Below are 22,682 nucleotides of genomic sequence, written 5' to 3' on the forward strand. Positions count from 1 at the left end.
CTTTTATTTTGATTTGTGACCAAAGAGAAAGAGAACAAGTAGCCAATGAGAACAGAAAGTGAAAACAGAGAAGAAGCGGCAAAACGTGATTAACCAACCAAAGAACAAAATTTGCTGAACCTTAAATGCCTTGCGTGTGCAATGTCCTTGACAACCTGCCATAAATTACGTGTGCGCGTGGGGAAAAGATTCAATCTTAGTAGCCTGCTTGTTAAAAAAATGTAAAAAAGGCGAGATAGGAATTGAATGGTGCTGCGACGATTTTTATGATTAAAACTTGAACTAAATAAAATCCTGAAACAGTTATCTTTTCTTTATTTTTATTGACGAAACTCTGTTACTTTCAAAAACGTTTTCGTTTATACTCAGGGCAGTCTCACGTTTTAAAATGATCCTCTTAAACAACTAGACTGTTTTCAGTTCTATGTTTTCCTCTTAACCGTTATGTTTGCTATTTTGGAAAAATAACTGAGGGAGTAATTTGAACCACATTTCGGTTCTTGGAAAGAGAACTCTACCATGCATGTAGATGATGATAATAGCATGCACGCATACGTGGAGAGTCAATTAACTTTATAAGGGCTAAAATCCAAACAACCCCAGTTTTCCGCTGTCGGTCTTGTTATTGTCCTCTGTCTTTTTTTCTGCTCGGACCGCTTCTTCTCGACCGCGACTGTTAAGTTCTTTCAGCATCTCAGTCTGCTCTTTTAACACGTCGTACAATTTGTCGGCTCTGGAAAAAATTAAATCCAAAAAGATACGCTGTTAAGAATTAGGCTGCGACAGACACGGTGAACTAAAGGTTTGCACGCTAGCTGGACTGCGGATCTAGAGTTTCGGGGTTGAGATCCGGCTGATTCATTGTGTTTTGTGTTGACCCATGTCTTGGGCAACTCACTTTATCGTCACGGTGCCTCTCACTACCTAGGAGTACAAATAGTTCCGGAGAACTTTCCGAGAGCCCTGAAATGATACTATGGGGTGTACGATGGTCTAACACCCCATTCACAGAAGTCTTTTCGCTTAGAATATCAGAAGCTGGGGACCAGCACTGTTGTTCTGGGCCATAAACCTCAACTTCAACTATAATGTCGCAGACGTTTTAGGAGCCCCACCGTTCTTTTTTCTTATCTTGGCAGATTTTTCCCATTCTTTCTCTCCTACCATTAAATTTGAGGTATATACCCAGTATTCCCATGAGTATCAATCACAACTGAATGCCGGGGGAAATAGATCATAGTGTCGTTGTTACCTAATTAAAAAAAGGGAAATGAGGTTGGAAAGAAATTATTAAGACTCTGATTATCTGAGTAATTTATGACGAGACGATAATACCAAGGTTGAAATGAAGAAGGCTTTGGAAAAGGCAAATGCAGGTATAGTTCCTGACGATGATGAAAAGTCAACTCGATCTGCTACACATAAACTTTGTGTGAGGGCCACACCTTATTGAGAGAAAAACTTCAAGAATAGAGGGTACAATATAAAACAACTAAGGGCTCATTCACTCTTCTTTAAGTTATAACGGGTAAGGAATTTTGACATCTACACATTATAAATCTCAATGTGTTTGTAATGAAAGGCTAACACAAATTTGTACTAAATAAAGTTAATGCTTACAGACATTCCTACATTTTCCAACAATGTGTGGAATGGAAAATTAGGTAAGAACTAGATGTTACGAACCACTTCACATTCACTTCACCCAGGACAATAATGCTCATTTCTATTCTTGGCAAATTAGATGACAAACCTTTGCTCTTGTTCGTTAAGTTTTCCAATAATCTGCACCATTCCAGGCGACAGCTCCTCTTCTTCTTCAACCTCAGTAGACTCAGGTTTGCCAAAAGAAATAAGGGCATCTACCAGCTATGAGACAGTTAAAATAATTTTGTCTTAGATACTTTTAACATAGAATCTCAGAGAGCTTGGTTCCCTCTGAGGAACATAACCTCAGTATATTTTGAAAAGGCTCAAAGTATTTGTTGCTCTTGAACACTTATTTTCCCTATAGAACAAACTAGTTCCGTTTTTTTTTTTTTTTTCGGTTAATGAACTCATGCAAACTTTCAATAGTCATAACAAAATTCAAGAAATTCTCCTCACGCCGTGTGCGACCTTAGCAGCACTTCATCGACGAGGTAATGCCCTCAATGTTTATCCTACGATCAGTCACTATAAAACATGCCCGAGGCTCACCATTTTATTAGTACTAAACTGCTGTAAGCATATCAAAATTCTTCTTTCGCAAAGTATTGAAAAATTACACAGTTGCGTGCTAAAAAATATATTATTTTTCGATTATTCAAGGAATTCCGAGCTGCCGGTAGAAAAGTATAAAAATTCCATTTATCCCCTCTGCCAGTTTCGTCGCTAACGAGATTTAAGGTCTAATCTTTTTAAAAGTCCGTTACCTTTTGTTTGAGTGTCTTGGGGTGGTTGGGATATTCTGAATAGCTTGGCACTTGTACATGTTTAAGGATAAACATCGGCATAGAGTTTTCAATGTCTAGCAGCAACTGAACCTAAAAAGGTTTAAACACATTACAAATTCAACTCTAACTTTTTTTCAAAATTTTTTCATACGTCATGTTTGACTAGTTAAAGCTGGTGAATTTCAAATTTACAGGTAAACAGAGATGCTCCCTTTAACGATTCTTGGCAAGTATGGGAGAAACAACCGGTCACTGTTTTACCGTAGATCACCAAGGTGTGTAGATTGTCGGGAAAGTAATACAGCTGAGTTTAATAATAACCCCCTTTCTTCAATAATAAACATCTGGTCACTGGATTCGTTTCGATAAAGAGTGAGGTTGTTATTTGTTGCTTTTATTACAGCCATGGTCCAAGGCTATGTACCGAGATACTTACCTGTAAAACATAGCGATCCATTAAAGCATTCTGTTGGATTTTATCGATATCACCAACAGCGAGACCAACCTGGCGAGTGACATCAAAACACGTGATTAAGACCACATACAGACTTTATTGACTCAGTATTTATTTTCCGAAGAAACTGTAAGTTGCATTGTATCGTCGAGTCGAGAAATCCCATGGAAATGCCAATAGTAACTGAACAGTCAAAGCAGGTAGCGTTCACCTGTAAGTATTACGTTGTGATAAAGGAAGTTGATTAAAGTCAACCGCCTAAATTAGAATGTTTGGATGTGAGATGTTGCGTAAACAGAAAGATCCTGACCACGCGCCAAGCAATCACTTATATCCAGAACGAAATGCAAATATTGTTCGGTGTGTGCCCCATGTGACATCGTATCCGACTGAGCACTCATATATTTCATATTTGACACAATAATGTGTGATTCAAAAGATTTCATGGAAACATAGAATAAAACTTCTCATTAATAATTAATCCTGGATTAATGAAAAAAGGTGCGCCTTTTTCCGAAAGGCGTCTGACGCTGTTCACAACAATACTTGCCATCCAGGGCTGTAAAACGATCCACTTTATCAAAGGGATGACAATTTATTATTTGGACAAAGTCAACCACCTACTCGAAAAGCTTTTAGTACATACCAACATATTCATCATAATAATGGGCATCCCAAGAACCAGAATGACGAACAGAACATTTGTTAGCGTCGGGAAAGCTAACTCATCCCAAGGCAAGAATTCATCGTGGTAGTTGAGTTCTCCAAGTGTCATGACATACATTGACATCAAGGCATATCCAAAAGTGCTGAAGTGTTCCTAACAATAGAACAAACAAAATGTAATACTTAGAAATGAGTGAATTAATCCTAACATCCGCATACATGATAATGCGTCTATGCTTAACACTGCGAATGACATACAAAATCTTTACTAACAAACAATGCCGAACTATCATTGTATGAATTTTCAACCATGGATGTCATTGAATTTCTGGTTTTTTAATTGGTTCACTCAATTCCAGTTATCAGATCATATACAGAGTCGCCTTACACGGTAAATAATCAACCCAAGTGTCGCTAAGCTGAATTTAGTTTTGGTGGGAAGCAAACTCTTCTCCCGTGCAATCTGGATAAACTTAAACATAGAGTAGTTAATTTCGTTAAGGTAAGAAAGGTAAAAGCCACGATATCACGCTATTGAGTGGCACGTATCTTTGAAATTTCACGTAATTACTTTTGCAGGTGAATAGGAGGTTTTCTGGTCTTTAAAAAGTAAAACGCGGCCATAACAGAAAGAACAGCAGGTTAACTGCAAAATTTCAGGATAACTTGCGAGTTTCGCCGAGCGATAAAGAGTTAGCACATTTAAATGCTTTTTTTGTGTGTGTGTTTCCCTTTTCAACGACGCTTATTTCCGTAATGAGAACTTTATTAGTCAGAACAAGTGTCCAAACTTAGCCGTGTGGCCCTTTGAGTTGTCGAGATGCTCTACATTACTTTTCTTGATTGATTTGTAGTACAGTACACTTACTTTATCTACGATCAGAAAAAATGTAGTACCAAAAGCCATGATAAACAACATCCACAACAGCAAAACCTTAAAGATAAGAAAAATCATACAGATTTGTCACGCATCCAGGCAACGTTTGTGAACTCAAATCCCATCTGATATTCGGGTGACAGCGGAGCAGTCACAGTAGGCATGGCTTCTCAATGGCCAACAATTTAGCTCTGACAAAAAGTCCGCAGCTTTCTGTAATTTGAGGAAAGTGGTTAAGATTCTAAGGAAAGCTGTTAATCAGGCATTTTCTATACGAGAGTTAGTTAATTGTTGGTTTAGCTGAAAAAAAAATTTTGAATACAATCTGCTTCTCTCACTTGTCTGAAAGAGTGATGACATTTGTTTACAATTTCTCTGATGAAGGGTTTCTTGGAAAAAATATCTGTACTTCAAGACAACCTTGGTGTATAAGGGAAGCCCCACTTCTAAACATGTAACCCTTTATTAGCGCCTGTAAATCGGCTCAGTTTGAACCATTGTGGAACCATTAATACTATTACTTTTTTTGAACAGACAATTTTGTGCAAAGCTAAATACCTTGACAAGGGTCACAAACATTGTAGTGAGCATGATGACGTATTGACCGTAAGATGACAACCTTAAAGAGACACAAGATTTTTCAGTTAAGATACACTCGCTGATATTATCAGCAGATACCTTATATGAAAACCATATAATAAAACTGCGGAGTGAATATTTCAACAATTGAAAGATCACCTTCGTTATAAGTGCTGTAGTTCAGTTTTATCCTCGGTTTAAAGTTCATTTTACCTTTGTTTGCAACCATGTTCTGTCAGATTATGAGTTTAATAGAAAAGGAAAGAAAATCTGACAACTTACACCGGACAAGTTAATGTACGTAATAAATGATGTTTCATTCAGTCCATCATTATTTCTCATCATTATTACCTCATCGTTATATCTGATCAGTGAAGGGGAAATCCACTAGTGACTGATGACTGATAAAAATCTACCTGTGATAAATTCGATTCCGAAAGTTGCTCACTGTTTATTGCTAATTGACCAAGTTGTAAGTATAGTGTCTGTCCCGTAAGAGTAAGCAAAGAGGGTACTGAATTTCCAAATTTTCTGAACACAGTGGTTGTAGTATATGTTGCTGTCTGTCATAATGGGGGGATTTCCGAAGGTTTCTGAATGATCAATGTTGGCCGTGTGTCTGTTCAGTAATGGATCACAGATGACGTCAAAATGTAGTAGAAACAAAGAAGTGGCAGACGATGCGCAGCCGAGTCTGTCACTGATGTTCTTGCCACATTGTGACGTTTTCGGTGATCTATTAATCTGATACTGAACCGACCCGCGGCATCATGGTATCTATTTGTTTTATATAACAAAAAGACAAAAGATTGTCAATGATGACGTCATATATGCGTCTGTCCTTCAATAGATCATAAGCAAGGACCAATCAAAATGCGCGTAGGACTCAGCTAATTGTATGATTACCTCCTGAAGTAAAGAATCAGATTCATCCAGCCAAAGAAGACAGACACTGCTCCAACTTCCTGTTTATAGCCGCGCTTGCAGTCACAAGTTGGGAAGATGTAAACGATGGATGCTACGTAGCATAACCACTCCACGTAATTCAGGAAGTTTTTCAAATATGCAACACGCTGTTTGCGAAAGAAAAGAAAGTTATTTTTCTTTCCTTAAAAACCATTCTACTCTTTCTAATTCATGTCTTATAAACAGGAAATATCTGACAATTAATAATGTACTGACTGTCCGACAGTACTGAAAAACTTGTCAAAGTGATTCTAGTAAATTTATTATTATTTACCTTACGAACTAACGAGAAGATGTGCTTTCCAATCAGAACCACGCAAGCAATAAAAGTTAAAGTGCTTAGAACCTGTGTTACCTGAAAAAATGAAAAAAAGCAAAAAAACAAAATCAAAAGTACATAAGTTACGTATATATCTAGCAATTTAGTTACTGACAAAATTCGAAACATGTTTGACTTGTCGAGGTGGAAGGACTCTGACCAGTTTTTTCTTTGTCCCAAGCTCGTAAAGAAGCAAATAACAACTTTCTTTAGAATACATCACACAAGGCTCTACCGACATTCCCTTCGCTTGCTGGTGAGAAATGTATATATGGGCACAGACCCCTCGCAGGCTTCGCCGCTTCAATTATAGACTTGCTCACAACCTACAATCAATCTTACCTTGTACCAAGTGAAAATGATGTCTCATAGTTTTTTCATAGTTTGCACTCAAACCATCAATTACAAAAAGATATGGTCACATTATTTTATAGAGTACTGTCTGTTTGGAAAAGTGATGGCGCTTCCTTTTTAACAGTTAATTCAATCCATACAAAGTTGGTCAAAATATGATAAACGAGTAGAACAGATTGCTTCCACATTTTTGATCAACAGGCAAAAACGATCATACAAAACACAACGGTAATGTTGACTATTTTTAAAGGAAAGCTGTCCTTACCACATCTGAAGTTGTACATGTCTCCTACAAAAAAAGAGAAGAGCAAGGTAAATAAAAAGATAATCAAGCGCTAATAACAACACATTCACTCACAGATGCACGCTAATTAATTCCAGATGTTAAGAGCATTACCTAGGGAAACGAGGTTGGGGGGCGGAATATATGACTTACGCGGAGATAAAACTGAATCGAATTCGAAGAACAGCGTTTCCCGACTGGGGGAGAGTCCGTCACGCGCCCACATTGAACCATGGCCAATTTATGCGCCAGCCAGGGTTAAGAAAATTTATTTTTGCAGTCATCGCTCTACTTTTTAGTTGTTCCCCTAAAAAATTGAGGTTCTTGAGGTTAATAAACTCACTGTTTCTCTTAAACAAGTCATTAAATGCTTTATGAAACATGAAAAAGATCAATAATCCTCACTAGAAGAAGGCGAACTAATGCCTAGTCCAACCCCTTACTTTCAGTTTCCTTGAATTTGCGACACATACATCATACATCATACATCATACATCATACGACACATACATCATAACCAGATTCAGTAGAATTGTCTTTCTTGCAATGGATGTCTTTATTAGTGCGATCGTACACAGTCAAAGCGGTCAGCGGAATCAAAAACAAGAAGTAGGAGACAAGGTTCAAACCAAATGTCCACCAACCAAACTTTTTCCTGAAATCAAAAAATTAAAAAAAAATTTTTTTTTTCAATTTTCGGTTTGTGCCGTGATAATGGTGACATGAAATAAAGTTTACTCCTCTGTATTAAGTCAAAAGATCGTAAAGTGTTGATATTCTCTTGATTTAGTTCAGTCCAGTATTAACTGTAACAATCCCCACGCGCTGCTTTCATGGAAGTCATTAAGGTATAAAAAGAAGGGTGTAAAACTTTGGTGAATTTGTGTCAGTGATCAATTTTAACTAAGATTCATTCAATTTTTTCAATGTGAAATGTAAATTACCTAGAGTGAAAGTTACCGAAAGGTAATTACGGAAAGCCCTAGAAGGCAGTTAACACCAATAGAAAGAAAGAGTGAATTCAGACAAACTTGGAATTTGGATCCTTGGAATTATTACTTACCATTTCATATTCAGTAACATGAAACTGATGGGATGGGTGAGGCAACGTTCCCGCCGATACTCCGCCATCGTCTTAAAAAAAAAAAATCAATGAACTGAATCTTAGGCATAAACAAAAATGTTAGCTGTCTTAAGGAATTAATCGTATTCATTTGATCACTGACACAAAATGATGACCAAGAAGAGAATTGACTTGGCGTCGTTGAATCACTTCACAGTCTGAAACAATTGACAAGTGCCAGTAAATCTGAAAATATTAATCTAAAATAGACCTACCGACTTAAGTAAGGTAGTAATTTACCTTGATCAGTTGTAGTGATTTATTATCAGCTTTAAAAGGCTCTCCTGGAAACTGCCCTTGAACTAGATTCAGGTCATATTTCACCTAGGAGTAACAACCAAGTTATTTCAAATCCATCGATATGAATGTGACCTATCGAGTTGCCATGCAAGCTGATCACTTTCCACTTATTATGATATGACAATCCATCTAGACATCTTTTACTAAAAATCTCATTCATCGAAACAACAAGCGGATTAATTACGACTGTGAATATATGAAGATCATAAGTGAACTGCGGTTTGGAAAATGACATTGAAAGCGATCTTCGTAGAAATGAGGCAAGGCAGGCCTGAATTTTTTCAGGCCTTATTTTCACTACTACAGTAGTGTTCATTACTGCGAAGATAGCTTTCAATTTCAAGTACGTCTTGAAAAATGAAATCGAAATTTTAGCTGCAAATTGCACTTAAGCGTTTTCTTCTGAGAGGGGAATCATTTTTATAAATACAATTGTCAAGTGGACTCACCAAATAATGGTTAGATTCTGGGTCACCCTTTTTCTCCACGCTCTGATCAAGGAAGAACTACGGGATATAGACAAAAATTACTATTTCTAAGCATTTAACCTGTTTCGTGCCGTTGGTGTTGATCTTAATTCTCTCTGAGTCTCATCAAAAACAAACCACAGAATGAAGTCAAAGATAATTTAAAAAAAAACAGACAGCTGTCAAAGACAGTTTAATCCATCTCAATATTATGCACCTCAATAATTTTTTCAAATGGCTGAGAAGGATCAAGAACTTCGGTCATGTAATAATTTGCAGGTTGAGTTCTCTTACTTGTCATTATATGAGTGTTATTACTACTAGCCACTTACCACAGCTACTTCGGGCATCTTACGAATCAACGTATCCATGATGGGAACCAAACCAGTAGTGCTTTTAGAAAGCACCTCTTGCCATCTAAAAGAGACGACACCATTTTCTAAGCCTGGGGTGCAGCTTCTCGCGCGGTTGATTCCTTTAATTACCGATCACAACCACCTACAACTTTCTAGTGGCTTTGTATCCTGGCACTTTGCAAAACTTAGTGTTCAACAGTTGTGAAATATACTTTAAATTTATATTATCTTGTAGAAAGCAGAAGATCGATTCACTCAGTAGCTTTCAAGGATCAGCCTAAATGTAAAAACACAATGAATATCTTTGAACCGTCTTTTTGTTCTCATGAGGTCAAATTTTTACATCAGATTCTATGCTTTGACAAACACTCCACTGATCTAAACTGGACCTTCTTTTTTGCCGACCAGACAAATGTTAAAGTACACGTGCATGCTGCATAATATGCTCCCACATGTATGAGAGTTTGAGAATCAAGCAGGTAAGGGCGGATCATCAAACAAAGGATTGTAGTACCTGTCGTGTTTTGCTATTACCACCGCAACTTCTTTCATCTCCAAAGATACAGCTATGTCCAATATGGTTTGATTATCTCCATTCCTCAAAATGGAAGCTTTGTTATGTGACAGAAAAAATTCCATTACCTCTGGTTGATTGTTGATAGCTGCTAAGTGCATGGCTGTATTCTGTAAATAAAAAGATGAAAATAAGAAAAGAAATGAACGACAGTAAAACAATTCAAGGTCAGCTTCCTGGCCAAGCGTTTAAGACCTTAAATTTTTTCAAGTTGCAACAATCCATTGCGGCAAAATCTATGCACAAAGACAAAAGTTTCTCTAAGGGGTCGCCACTTACATGCGCTGGTGGAGAATAGTAAAATATGCATGTTTTACGGCAAAGAACTACGAAATGACACCGGCCTGAGTAATGATAACCTTTGTAGCCACTCTCTAACCATTGCATAACCACATCTCCTTCTTTTCTATATATTAACGCGTTCAAGCCAAACTCCTTAGGGTTCCGGTCGGCTAACGGTTAATTAACAAAGTAAAATTCTTACATCATCAAATAATATCAAACCAGGCGGGCGCTTATAGAGTTCACTAACTAGGTTCATTTAAAAGCTTTTTTAAAGATCAAGAACCTTGCTTCTATCCACGTCGTTGATGCATTCGTCATTTTTATTGACAAGGACTTGACAGCAGAGGAGGGAACCTTTGGTGGCGGCTAAATGAAGCGGGGTCCGCTCATTCTGATCTCTAAAACGAAAATTGAAATCAGGGCTGTCATGCTGAATTTAGTGTCAAGTCTACTGAATGTTGTCCATAAGATATGAGGGTTCTTTAGAACTGTTCGCCTGTGCATTGTCTATCAACAACAGGTGTTTTGTATGGTGTTTGGATGCATTTATGTCGCTTCTGTTACTCTACCGTTTATTCACCTCTGATCCCTACAAACGGATGACATGTTTGGACTAGAACATCTTGTGGCAAGCAATTTTTTATGTTGTCCAAGAATAAAAAAAACGCGATCCTACTTAGTTTAGGTGGTGATGAGTCTCTTACTTTTCTACTAAAGCACCAAGTCTTAAGAGTGTCTCCACTGCGCGGTCATGTCCTTCTGAGCAAGCATAGTGTAGGGCCGTTTTCCCTTGACTGTTACCCAGATTAACGATCTTCACATTCTGATTGTCCATGAGAGCCACTACGACTTCTGTCCAACCGTATCTGTTGTAGCAATTAGAAGAAGGCTTGAATGCGTTTAACAAAAAAAAGCTTGCAACATAATCGTTAAAAAGCCCTAAGTTACAAAGCTGTAGGTATTCCCAGAGCTTTCACGCTCTGAGAGATTTGAAGCGGAAAACGAGAGGAAGGTAATCTTCGTTACAGTACCGTACAAATCGACGAATTTTTAGGCTAAAAAGGACAGCTTCGGGCTAGTCACACCATGCAACATCCTCAGCAGAAGTCATCAGCGAAGTCAACTCTGATGATAACTGCTAAGGTTGTCAAAACGTCAGTCGTTACTACTAAAAACTCTCCTTCTCAAGACTACTCTCAGCCGGACGATCAGACTGCTTGATAGGGGCATAAACATACGTGACCTCGGTGGCACATTTCTTATAACAGGACAGATGCACGTTCGAAAGTATACGAATTGCCAGTTTCTTTAGTTTGTCCATTAACAAACATAATGATCATGCTTGAGGGGACAAATCAAGGCCCTTTCGAACAGACCAGCCACTACGAGGCAAACTGTTTTCTTCTCATGTTGTTTTTCCATCCTTTGAAATGAGAGATTGTAGATTCCATTGTGCCATTAAAGCCTTGGATATCTTCTGTGCAATTTACCCCTTTAGCTAGATAAAGAAATGCACCATTGGTGTTGCTCTTAACTTTCAGTGGTGGAAGAGCTTCGTAATTCCCGTTTTTCCATATTCTTTGAAACAACAAGATGCAAAGCTCAAACAACACTCCTTGTTTTACCCACAAAGCAGCTCGCTAAACGAAATGTGGCTCAGCAATTTTCCAAGACTTTTACTTCAAGATACTTAAAACATGACTGAATCCCCTTTTAAGAATTTTTTTTTAAATTTATTTTTCCAAACCGAAAACATCCTTTTTAAGCCATAAATTAATTCAAATCATACCTGGAAGCCACGTGGATTGGAGTGTCCAAGCTATTAGATAAAACACTGGAAGATGCTCGGTTTTTGGTTGCAAACAACTTGATATTCTATTAAAGAATTGAATAAAAATACCTCTAACTTAACTTACTAAACCTTTTTTAGTGTTAATTGGCCACCTTAAAGAATTCAAAAGCTAACGTTTCGTCGGTCGAAGCGCCAGCTTTTAAATTCTTTACGGTGGTCAATTTACGTTACCAAATCAGTTGATAATACTAAATGACCTTGTTACACTCTCCCACCGAGGCAGCAGCACCACCACCACAGTTTCTTTAGAAACTTACCCCCTTTATTCTTTTTTAATGTTAATTATACATTTTAAATGTTTTCAAGATGCTAAAGCATGTGAACATCGAACCTTCAAGTCCCCTGATTTTGCTGCATAATGAACTGGTGAAAAACCATCATCGTCTTTCTCTGTGATGAGTGCAGCAGCTATTGGACTCTGTGGATAGAAAACTTCGATAGCTGATTTACAGGAAACAAATAAAACTTCTGAAGATATCTCACAAGAGAATTCTCCCCACGCTGTTTTAATCTAATGTACAATAACTACTCCGATGAGGGGGGAGACTTCAAGGTGCAAATTTCAAAGGTCCCTTTAAACCATCCTCGACAAACAAATATGATGCACGATATTAAGATCCAATACATCCTGACAAAAACTGCTGTGCGTGACACAGACAATACCGAAGGACGCGGCCTTAAATCGAGATAAGGAGAAATTTAATTCATTGGGGGCCGAATGAAAGCACAATGCCAACCTTTTCTCTCACTGGGAAATAGCGGAGCCTTAACTCCTAATTAACTGGTTTCAGTTGAACCTAACTTATCATAGTCTGAAGCCTGACTCGCAGTTATCTAAGTGATAAGGCATAAAAGCTTTCTACAACCACCATGGTGATCAACAGCTAAAAGCAAAAACAAGCAAAAGGGGTCGAAATCCCCCAACAACAAGTCAGAACCAAATATGATTAAAACCTACATTTAATAGAGTGGCAACCCTTACCTGTAACAAAGCTTCCATAGATTTCACATCCCCCACAGCAGCGTGGACCACTGACTTAAGCATTATGTCCCGTACAGTGACGTCAGCTCCGTGATCCATAAGAAGCTTCACTACACTGTGTGCCCCATAATTAGCCGCCCGGAACAACGGTGAACGCCGCTCATCATCCTTTGGGTCAAGAGCTGCTCCCTAAATAAGGAATTGTATCAAATAATTAATTGACAAGCCACTGCATAAAAGATCTTAGTGTTGCTTTGCAGAGAACATTTTTGACGCACAAACTCACTGGTCTCACTGACGAAAAAGTTTTCACGCTTTCAAGGGAACAAACCAAAAGAGGAAGACCCTAGAGCAAGCGAAATTGTGCAGGCTGGGTATAATTCGGAAAATATTTTGGAACTTGTAACTTAAATGTGAAAGCACATGCTTCAGAGCCGATAATACCTCATAACTGGTCAGGGTATGCGTTGATAAGCCTCCTCGAATATTGACAGCATCACTCATTTTGCTGAGTAAACTTTTCAAGCTAGCTAAGTGGAAACTATTACATGAACCTGAGCCAGAGTAGACATTGAAGAACGGTGTTAACTCTCGCCAATGTGCACAGACGAAATTTGTGCTTAAAAAACCATAACATTTTAATCACTGCCCCTAAAACGTGCAATCATATGATTCACTGATTGCCGTGGTTGAGATTCCAAAGAGTGACGTAACAATACGAAATTTGTCTTCAAAGGCGCTAAAACTTTGATCACGGACGCCGTTACCTTGAAAACAACTCAGTAACCTAGCCTCAAACGCAAAACCAGAAGGTGCAGTTCACAAAAACCCTTGACGTCGATTTAGGATGCCCTTGTTCTTTAGCTCCCAATTACTCAAACAGATTTCCAAGATAAACATAAATGGGGTCTGGAAGTTTATTACGATACAAGTAGGCGGCAAGTTCAATGAACAAGGTTCAAAACTGCCATAAATGGCATTTACTAAAGGTTATATTAGTCTTAGGAATCTCAAGACGCGGCAAATGTCACAATTGCAAATAAAAGTCTTAGTGTCGGCGTTTTTTTTTCGCGAGTTCTCTATGTCCTCCTTTCCATAGCGTTATTATATGATTTAAAGTCATCTCTTTGACTTGAGCGGTTCCTTACTAATCCTTAAACATTTACTGGACCAGGGCGACGAAATAATTTGACTGACAATATTGTCAAGATCTTTGACCTAAAACTGCATCATCTTTAATCTACCGACGAGATAATGATACGTACATTCTCCAACAAGAACTCTACGATCTCAGCGTGGTTTTTACCAGCAGCCATGTGAAGCGGCGTCCTCCCCTTGCAGTCCACAATAGTTATTCTACACAGAGCAGGGTCTTTACTGACGAGGTATTTCGCTATCGGCAAGGATCCCTGTTCGCATGCCATGTGAAATGCTGTTATTTTATCTTCTCTCTATGGGATAAGTAAAGCAAATATAAGATGGAAATAACAAACCGTGGCTATTGAAATGTTGCTATGAAGTCTAACTACCTGTTAAACCTGACAACTTAGCTTAATTCTATGCAAGAAGCATTATGCATAACGAATTAAAAGTTTAAACAGCTTTGGTATTTTTCAGTGATCGATGTAGATTGGTTTAAAAGAAATAATTGAGCAATAAATTCTACGTCAAGGCATGAGAAGGACATACAACATTTCCCTAAAATTGACCGCTTTATGTAGAATGTTGCTATTCTAAAATTAACATTTCACATGTCCCTGTTTCGACTATCTTGATTGCCACCAAAGTCTTTTTACTAAATAAAACCTGAAAACTATTGTGAAGTAAAGTCCTATACCCTTGGTTGTCTGATGCGAACTCCATACTGGACACATGTTTCCACAACCTATGACAAAACGAATATACCCTGCATTAGTGAGATTCACATAACATAAGAGAATTGATGATAAAGAACGTCTTTGACAAAAAAGGAAGCTATCACAGCTCAGCGACATATTATTCTTACCCCTGAAATTCCACTGTTTACAGCCAAGTGAAGAAGAGAGCTGCCGTCCATGTCAACGTTATATTTGAAATTCTCCACAGAACCTGTCTCCTCTTGCGCTGTGGTGCGAAGCAAAGTGCGCTTTTGTTAGTATGATGTTTGCAGCTCTCTTATTAATGTTTGCCAAACCTGCCACTTGGAGCTCTCAGTCAAAATAATGAAGTGGGGCTTGACTGATGACATTAACAGACAGAGGTAGGCAAACTAATTGAATCAGTTTCGTTTATCAGTGATGTAAATCAGAAATAAAAAGCATGTTAAGAAAATATCGATTCAAATCTTCCGAGGTGTAATCAAAACCCAAATTACTATGGGTAAATTGAAAAGTGTGCTATCAATTATAATTATATTCCCTTGACACTGTATATACGACAAAACTAAATCATTCAGCAGCAACTTTTATATGAATGAATTACATGCAGGTGTAGCTTATAGAAATTTCCCACTGTCTAAGGGAAAGGCATATTTCAAATCCAGCAACTAACTTTGAATAAATAAAGAACTGTTACGAAGAATTGCCCAAACCATTGGCACACTTTGCATTTATAGGGGCATTTTCAATCGAGTGTCGAAAGTAATCCGTGATTGCATTGATTTTGCTTTATTTCGTTCTGTTTGACCAGAAAACTAGAGCATGCCTCTCCTCCTTAAATCAGATTCAAAATTTAATTCAATCGCGTCTTATTCACTAGCGTTTTTCCGCGCTTCACTCGTTTTGCTTTTGAGTTCTCATTGAATCCTCGTGATTTTCTGTATGTTGTGATTGGCTGTTGTGATTCATTTGGCTTTGATATTCCACATTCAATTTTAAAGGCATTTAGTGAACTCGAGTTAGAGATTCGGACCCGATGACTTGCATTAGAGAGTGGACAACACCCATTAAAGACATCACTTTTGGGGGATTGAAATGGAATCTGCAGAACTTGCCTTTTTGTAACAAATATTGGGTCGACTTTTGAGCTCCTCTTTCAACAGCCCGAGCAACAGGTGTCATCTGCTCAGCATCCAAAGGCGACAATGAGGCGTGGTACTCTACCTGGATAAACAAGTAAAGGGGAGATTCGTAAGTTCCGAATAAGCTGGATAGCATAGAGTACTTTTCTTGTATAGTCCCGTCTTGGGTATATGCAGATGCTTACTGAACTTGTGAAAGCCTCTGCCAGGTCACCTTTATAGAGGAAGAGCCAAGACCCGTATCTGCACGGGATAAAGGACAAAGAGACGAAAAAAAAGGGTGAAATTTACATTCTCGAAATTTCAAATCTCGAGCCCGGACTGGATAGAGGAACATGTGGACCCCACGAGTTGAACCATTCTTTGCAGCCAAGAGCGCAACTTACCAGAATCTTGCAGATACTGGCGTTGTCCATTTCAGCGGCAAGATGAAGAGGAGTAGCCGAGTTTCGCCCCAGAGCAGAAACATTGCATCTGCCACGTTCGATGAGAGTCTTCGGAAGAAAAGAAAAATTCGATTTGCTTCACATTTACTAAGTTTCAGAAACAATCTTCGTCAACCGCAGAAAAGGCACCTTGTTAAAAACTTCGCATTTGCCTAGCAGAAAAGATTTCAAAAATTATTTTAAGTTGTTAAGATTCACACTCAAACTGCATGTAAATATGTGTATGTGCTTTTTTCTTTTTTTTTTTTGTTTTGCACGGAATTTTCCTAAAAATATGTAACTACCAACCTGAGCGAAATTAAGTCAACCATTAAAATGAAATAAACGAATCCTAATTCTCACCTGCACCAGTCTCTCACTTCCAACTCGTATGGCAGTATGTAACACTGTGTCGCCCGCATCATCTTTTAAAGTAACGTCAGCGTTATGCTCCAGTAACATTTCAACAATGCTGAACTGTTTCGCTAAGATGGCCGTGTGGAGAGGAGTCTTACCCGAGCTATCTTGACGGTTTGTATCTTGAAAAAGTATGAGACGAAGGGAGAATCAACAGGGGTTTGTTAGTGAAATTATTACTGCAAACGTTCGTTTGAATTAATAGACCTATAAAAATGATTTTCGATAAGAAAAAGGAAGAAATCCCTGTTGCCAATTTGTAGATATATCTGATAAACACGTAGGAATTACCACCAATATCTACAATATCTGATGTAAAAATAAAACGACCTCGAATGACTTACACCACTTTACAATCTTTCATGATTGTGTCCAGGGGCTCTTGCTTTAAAAAACTGATCCACATCAGTTGAATGCAAACTTTTCAATACCGTCCAAAAACTCCCCATTTGCTACAAATTCATATGGCAACAGAATAACTGGCTACAGGCGCCGTTATCATTGCGTGCTTCACGAGGTAATGAAAAATAAGTTATATTTCCCCTTTCTGGATTAATTAGTAACTATCATAACTCAAGACGTCCTGTAAAGGGAGCACCGAGCCACCTAAACCCAAATTTTCACCAGTAAACTTTGATTTGGTCGCAGAGATTAAAACAGGAAACTGTTAAATCAGCGTTAGTGAGCGGCTTATTTACCACTCAAATGGAGGCCATGCATGTGAGACATGGAAAAACCTTGTGTTCTTATCATTTTACAACACTGTAATTACCATTTCCTTTGGCGATAATCCTTTTTGCTTCTTCTTCGTTCCCAGCCAGGATTAGTTGATGAAGTTTGTTGTCTTTTTTCTAGGAACAGCAAAGTGAGTAATTCTTCAATAATAGCGCATGATATGGTTCACATAAATCAACAAACCTATCATAGGAATTAAGCGATACCCACGGGTAAAATGCATCGAAAACACTTCTTTTTAATCTATTCATTTTTCCTTCAAATTTTGGCAAAAAGCCATGTGAGTGCAGGGCCGGACATCATTTTTCGGATCGGCTCATGTCAACCCGTCGGGCCCTGCACACGTCAGCTTTATGGGATTGCGCACACGGGGGCCGCACGGGTCATATGATAAGTAACTTATTCTTCATGAATGCAAATGTTTATTCCATGTTTTTATACACTTACCACTGATTCCACGCGCGATTGAGCCTCTGTTCCCTCTTCTTTACTTCTTACTGAGCTCATTGACAGTCTACTAAGAGCACGGGATTTTCTTCGGTTTCGTGTCCTCACATTTGTGACTCCCTCTTCGGAAAAAACCGATGAGTTTTCATCTGCGTCTTCTGAGGTGGAGCTCCCACCAAACGAAACCTTCTTTCCTTTTGTCATGATGAAAATGAGGCGGACTGTCCGACTGCTTGAGACTTGCTTTTAAAAGGCTAAACCATGAAAAAAAAATTAAGAGTAAAACGTTGTCAGGAAAAATCTCAAGTTCTTGGCCGTTACCTTGTTCCCAAGCGTCAATTCTCAAATGTCTATATTTTAAGAAGGTTGCGTGCCAGCGTTCTAACCTCTCAGCTTCTGTATTTTTCCCAGGGCGTTGCTTGATACTCTACCCAGGTCAGGCTCGGTTCCTATCTTTATTAAAACCTTTAATGCCAAACTCCACTCGTTTGGTTCTACACGTAGTTACAGTTTACAATACAACACTCGAGTGCTAAATCAGTTGAAATGAAACCGGGTCATGGATGCAAGACATATCATGTTATAGGCATTCCAATCTTTTTCTATTTATTAGGCTCCTCGTAGACATCGAAAAATCTTTTAAACACTTGTTTCAGTCTTTTGCAAAGATTGCGCAAGTAACTTCGGGGGAGGGTTCTTTTAGATGAACTCCTTAGGATGAACTCTAGAAGCAGACTTTTTCAAGTCATTTCAAACGTTTTTCAAGTCATTACAAACGTTTCTCCGATCACTCTTCTTTACCATACGAGATCATATTTCTGGGTTTATGTCTGTGTCGTTTTCGATCGGAAAAAGCATTAAACATGGATGATGTTACGTTCGTAAAAGAGTTCTGGTAACTAAAACTAGCTAATCGTGGTAACAAAATTGCTTTACACTTAAAAATATCTGTAGTTTTTTTCCACCTTTTGAATCTGTTGTTTTAAACCCGGTCAAAAGCACTGATTTTGACTCCTTGTATATGGGCCATTCAATTGCATCATTTATAGTTTATACCTTTCAGATTTGTCAATATCTTCCTCAAGCGGTACTTCTATATTTACAGACCGTAGGGAATTTGCTGAGCCTAAGTCACTGTCCTCGATCATTTCACAGAGAAAAATAATTTTTCTTTTCGGGGTGAAAAAGTTCTTAGATCAAATCTAATTAATTATTTTAAATTACGACAACTGCACTTGGAAACTTGTCCAGATACATTGTTTTCCCTTGATCACGATCCAATGACTTAGAGATGACGAAAAACTTAAAAATGGGGAGGTGAAAAGAACAAAGGACACACATAGGTAAACAGAGAGTTGAGCGAGTTTTATTTTCAGTAAAAATTAAGAAGACCCGAGCTCATTCAAATTGTACGCGAACTATGATTTTAGTTTGCTTAAAGGCGCATGTCACTCTCCCAATAAATTTTGGGAAATCTTCATCTCTAAAACAAAGCTGCTACACTTCCGAACCAAAACTGATGTTCAGCTAGATTGAAGTTGACAATTCATGTTGATTGAAAATGAACAGAGGTATCATTAAAACCATGTTGTAATTCCTTTAGGAATGTTCTCTGGTCACTACTAGCAATTCTTACTCGGTTCAAGCCTCGTCGTAACGGTTAGTTTTATTTCAGAAACAGACCACTGAATGGGTGTTCGTTTCTATTGTTGTTACTGTGAAATATTGTAGATGTATCAACTGTTGGAAAAATCATTTTAACGTCGAAATGGTAGATTGTTATTTCATCTGTACTTTTTTCCGATCTTTCCTAAAACAATAAATGGTGCAGGAAGAAGCCCACCGAATTTTTTCAGCCAAAGTTTCTTTGCCATTAAATGAAAAATAGAACGCGTCCTGAAATTGTTTCTTGCAAAAAACGCCAAGAAATTCACTTGGTTGAGAGAGAGAAATTCACTTCATAATGAATAAGGGAGCTTAGAACTGCGCAATTTTCGAATGCATAAAAAGTATTACCTTTTATCAAATCCATGAAAAACGTTTGGTTGATCAAGCATCAATTCAAATACTATTTACTCTCTAACTTATGCATCAAAGTCACGTGGTAAGTGAGTTAAAAAGGTTTGTTTGAATTGCGCAATATTGAAACAAAAGAACCAAATCAGCTTGGGGTTATATCTTGGGGGAGCAAGTTTCTTAATAACTTGTGTGATGCATTGTCGGAGTGGGTATTACAAAATATTTTGGTTTCATCAACTGAGTTTACAGTGTAAATTGCCGACACTTAAAAGTTTTTGAAGCTGGCGTTTCGAGCGTTAGCCTTTCGTCAGAGCGGACCTGCGAAGAAAAGCCCGGTGACGGTCCAAACATCTTGAAATGTTTACCTCTCATTTTTCAAGATCACAACTAATATTCACTTCATCTTCTTCATTAAGTCCGTGCTGTTTACTAATCATGCAAAAAAAACCATGGAGCGTGTCAGGTATTCTATTTTGAGCAGCAAAAGGGCATTGAGGGGCTCCCTCAGGCAAAATATTACTCCTCCCTGCTATCGGCTTTTGAAGTGGAACACGTAAGAAAGAAAAAACAATTTCTAAATCACGATTTCTCACTTGAGGCCCGTTTTTCAACATCTTCCATGGGTTATTACAGGTGTGCTCTGAAACAAAATGTTCTCCTCTGCCTCTGAAAGATTATCTTTAAAGCATTTGACAATATTCAGCAAATAAAACAGTAAACATACAATAGATGATAGATTTTTGACTAGTTAGAGCGCCCTTATCAATGAATGATTAACAAGTTGTAACAAAGCTGTGGACAAAACAATATAAAAATAAGATCGTTTAAGCAGGTAAATCGTGACAAAGGGATGCATTTTTGACAACACGATTAACCGCCTCTTTGTTTTTACGCAGTCGAGAGAGGAAAAAATCTTTACTGTATTATAAGATCTGAAATTCCAGTTGACGTTTACTCAGATTTCATTATCTAGTATTTCGTGAGGCCACTCAGTCTTCTGTGTGCAAACGGTGATCAAAATGCTTAAAAACTCTTTAGTTCCTTTTTACAGCCATAGTTGACAGAGATGATTACTAGGGAAGTCGAAAGACTCCTTTTGTTTTTTGGCTATTAGTAGGTGTTATGGACCTAAACTTTTAATTACAACAAAGTGTGAACACAAAAACAAATATTTCCACAGCCAGAGAGCTTTCCGTCTAAAAACAATAACTTTCTTTTTCAATTTTGCCTAGTTTTGTAGCCAGTCACATCGAATAGCTATGACGCATTTAAATATGCAGATCAAATATGCAGATTGGCTTCTCGAATATTCAGACTCATCGCTAGCGAGCAACGCTGTTGTATTCATTTTTTGAAGTGAAACAAGAAAACTAAAAGGAAAGCAGTAGGAAACTTCTGCCCTAAAGTATAAACTAATAAAGTTAGACGTTAAACCTAAATACTGCTCCTATTACCCTAAGGTTGGCTCACCGAAAAAACGGCTATCATTTGGCTTTCAATATAAGTTGAATTATAAGCCGGCGCGTGAGTAGTCAGAATACAAATTCACTGTTTTCAGCACTTCTATTAAATCCAACCATAACGGTAAAATCAAGCCTCAGTTTCCAAGACATAAGCGAGATAGCAGGGGAACACGAGGAAAGTCTGTAGAGTGTAATCAATACTATCCGAAAGCGATTGATTTACGCATTTTTCGAACCCTGTCTCGCATGTTTAGCAAGTTTTTCATTGCTACTGTCAACTGATTTAAACGGGGTTCTATTTCGTGTAGGAACTACTTTGAAATGATACATAAACAATAGGGTTCCAGTCAATAGAGCTTAATTACCAAATACATTTATTGTCAACACGCGTGTTCGACTATAATCTTCTGAAAATTCATGAACAATACAGAGCACATTCCACCAGTTTCTTGTCTCAAACGCCTCTAAGAAAAACATAAAGACTTGAATTGGACAAGAATACTGGTTCTGGCATAATTTCCACGTTCCAGAGTCAAACGTCTTCACAGTGCATATCGAAGAATGAATTGATTTACCAAAAGGTTAATTTCATCCTCGACCAATGAAGCTCTCTAGTTGGACTCCACAAAGTCGAAATACTGTAAGATAATAGTACGCAGCCGAAACACTGCGCGCTTTAATATCGGAAGCCTCTTTAATTTGACGGCTAAGAAAGCAATTTAATTTCCTTTTTTCTCAGAGGGATGCCGGATTCGTTGTACAATTACAACTCGCCAATCAGAGTCTTGCGTCTTTCTGTCTTACATCTTGATTTAGGTCTTAACTACCAAACCTAGCTCATAAAACGGCAAAGACAGAATAGAATGAAGGAAAGCTTCTCCACCTTCACAAAAGAACCAGGTTTCAACGTTAGAGCTCAGTAAAAAAAAAAATTTCGTACTCCCTAATTGCACCTCGAGTCACTCTAGGCATGTCTCTTGTGGTGAAGCATTAAACCGGTCGAAAACGTGTCAATAATCCCCGCTTATAACAAAAACACACACACAAATATCTGATAGGCTAGTTACTACACTTGCCTTTTACGCTGAACTTTTTTCGACTGTGGTTACCAGCATAGTGTCGTAGCGTGAATTTCAAAACCCCAGTATTCAGTTGTGGTTCGTTCTCTAGGGCAACTGTTACAAGAATTGTTCAGCAGAACAATTATAAACAAAATCACTTACGCTCACAAAAACATTCAGTCACGTGACCTGGCATCGTCTTTGTTTAACATACATCTGCTTCTCAAAGTTTTTCGCTATCATGC

The 22,682-nt window shown here is 38.1% G+C and overlaps 1 protein-coding gene across 2 annotated transcripts; it reads right to left on the minus strand.

The window, feature by feature from the left end:
• Window positions 1-22,630, minus strand: LOC131774315 (transient receptor potential cation channel subfamily A member 1). 2 transcript variants are annotated; one of them, XM_059090327.2, is made up of 30 exons: window positions 22,453-22,630; window positions 17,895-18,148; window positions 17,485-17,563; window positions 16,659-16,834; window positions 16,257-16,364; window positions 15,844-15,952; window positions 14,878-14,975; window positions 14,710-14,757; window positions 14,138-14,323; window positions 12,873-13,061; window positions 12,222-12,308; window positions 11,828-11,913; window positions 10,743-10,904; window positions 10,322-10,436; window positions 9,694-9,863; window positions 9,156-9,240; window positions 8,806-8,862; window positions 8,297-8,380; window positions 7,997-8,067; window positions 7,444-7,588; window positions 6,916-6,939; window positions 6,252-6,332; window positions 5,918-6,084; window positions 4,991-5,051; window positions 4,424-4,489; window positions 3,536-3,709; window positions 2,872-2,940; window positions 2,415-2,525; window positions 1,754-1,869; window positions 1-733 (listed from the first exon to the last, which is right to left on the minus strand). In XM_059090327.2, exons 2-30 carry the CDS (start codon window positions 18,096-18,098, stop codon window positions 583-585), a joined length of 3,279 nt encoding a protein of 1,092 aa, XP_058946310.2. In that variant the 5' UTR covers window positions 18,099-18,148; window positions 22,453-22,630; the 3' UTR covers window positions 1-582. The 2 variants fall into 2 exon arrangements, with proteins under 2 accessions (XP_058946310.2, XP_058946311.2); XM_059090328.2 differs by lacking the exon at window positions 16,257-16,364 and having other exon boundaries at window positions 2-733.
• Window positions 22,631-22,682: the final 52 nt, after the last annotated feature.

Source organism: Pocillopora verrucosa, chromosome 12 (genome assembly GCF_036669915.1).
Source record: "Pocillopora verrucosa isolate sample1 chromosome 12, ASM3666991v2, whole genome shotgun sequence".
Classification (NCBI taxonomy): Eukaryota; Metazoa; Cnidaria; class Anthozoa; order Scleractinia; family Pocilloporidae; genus Pocillopora; species Pocillopora verrucosa.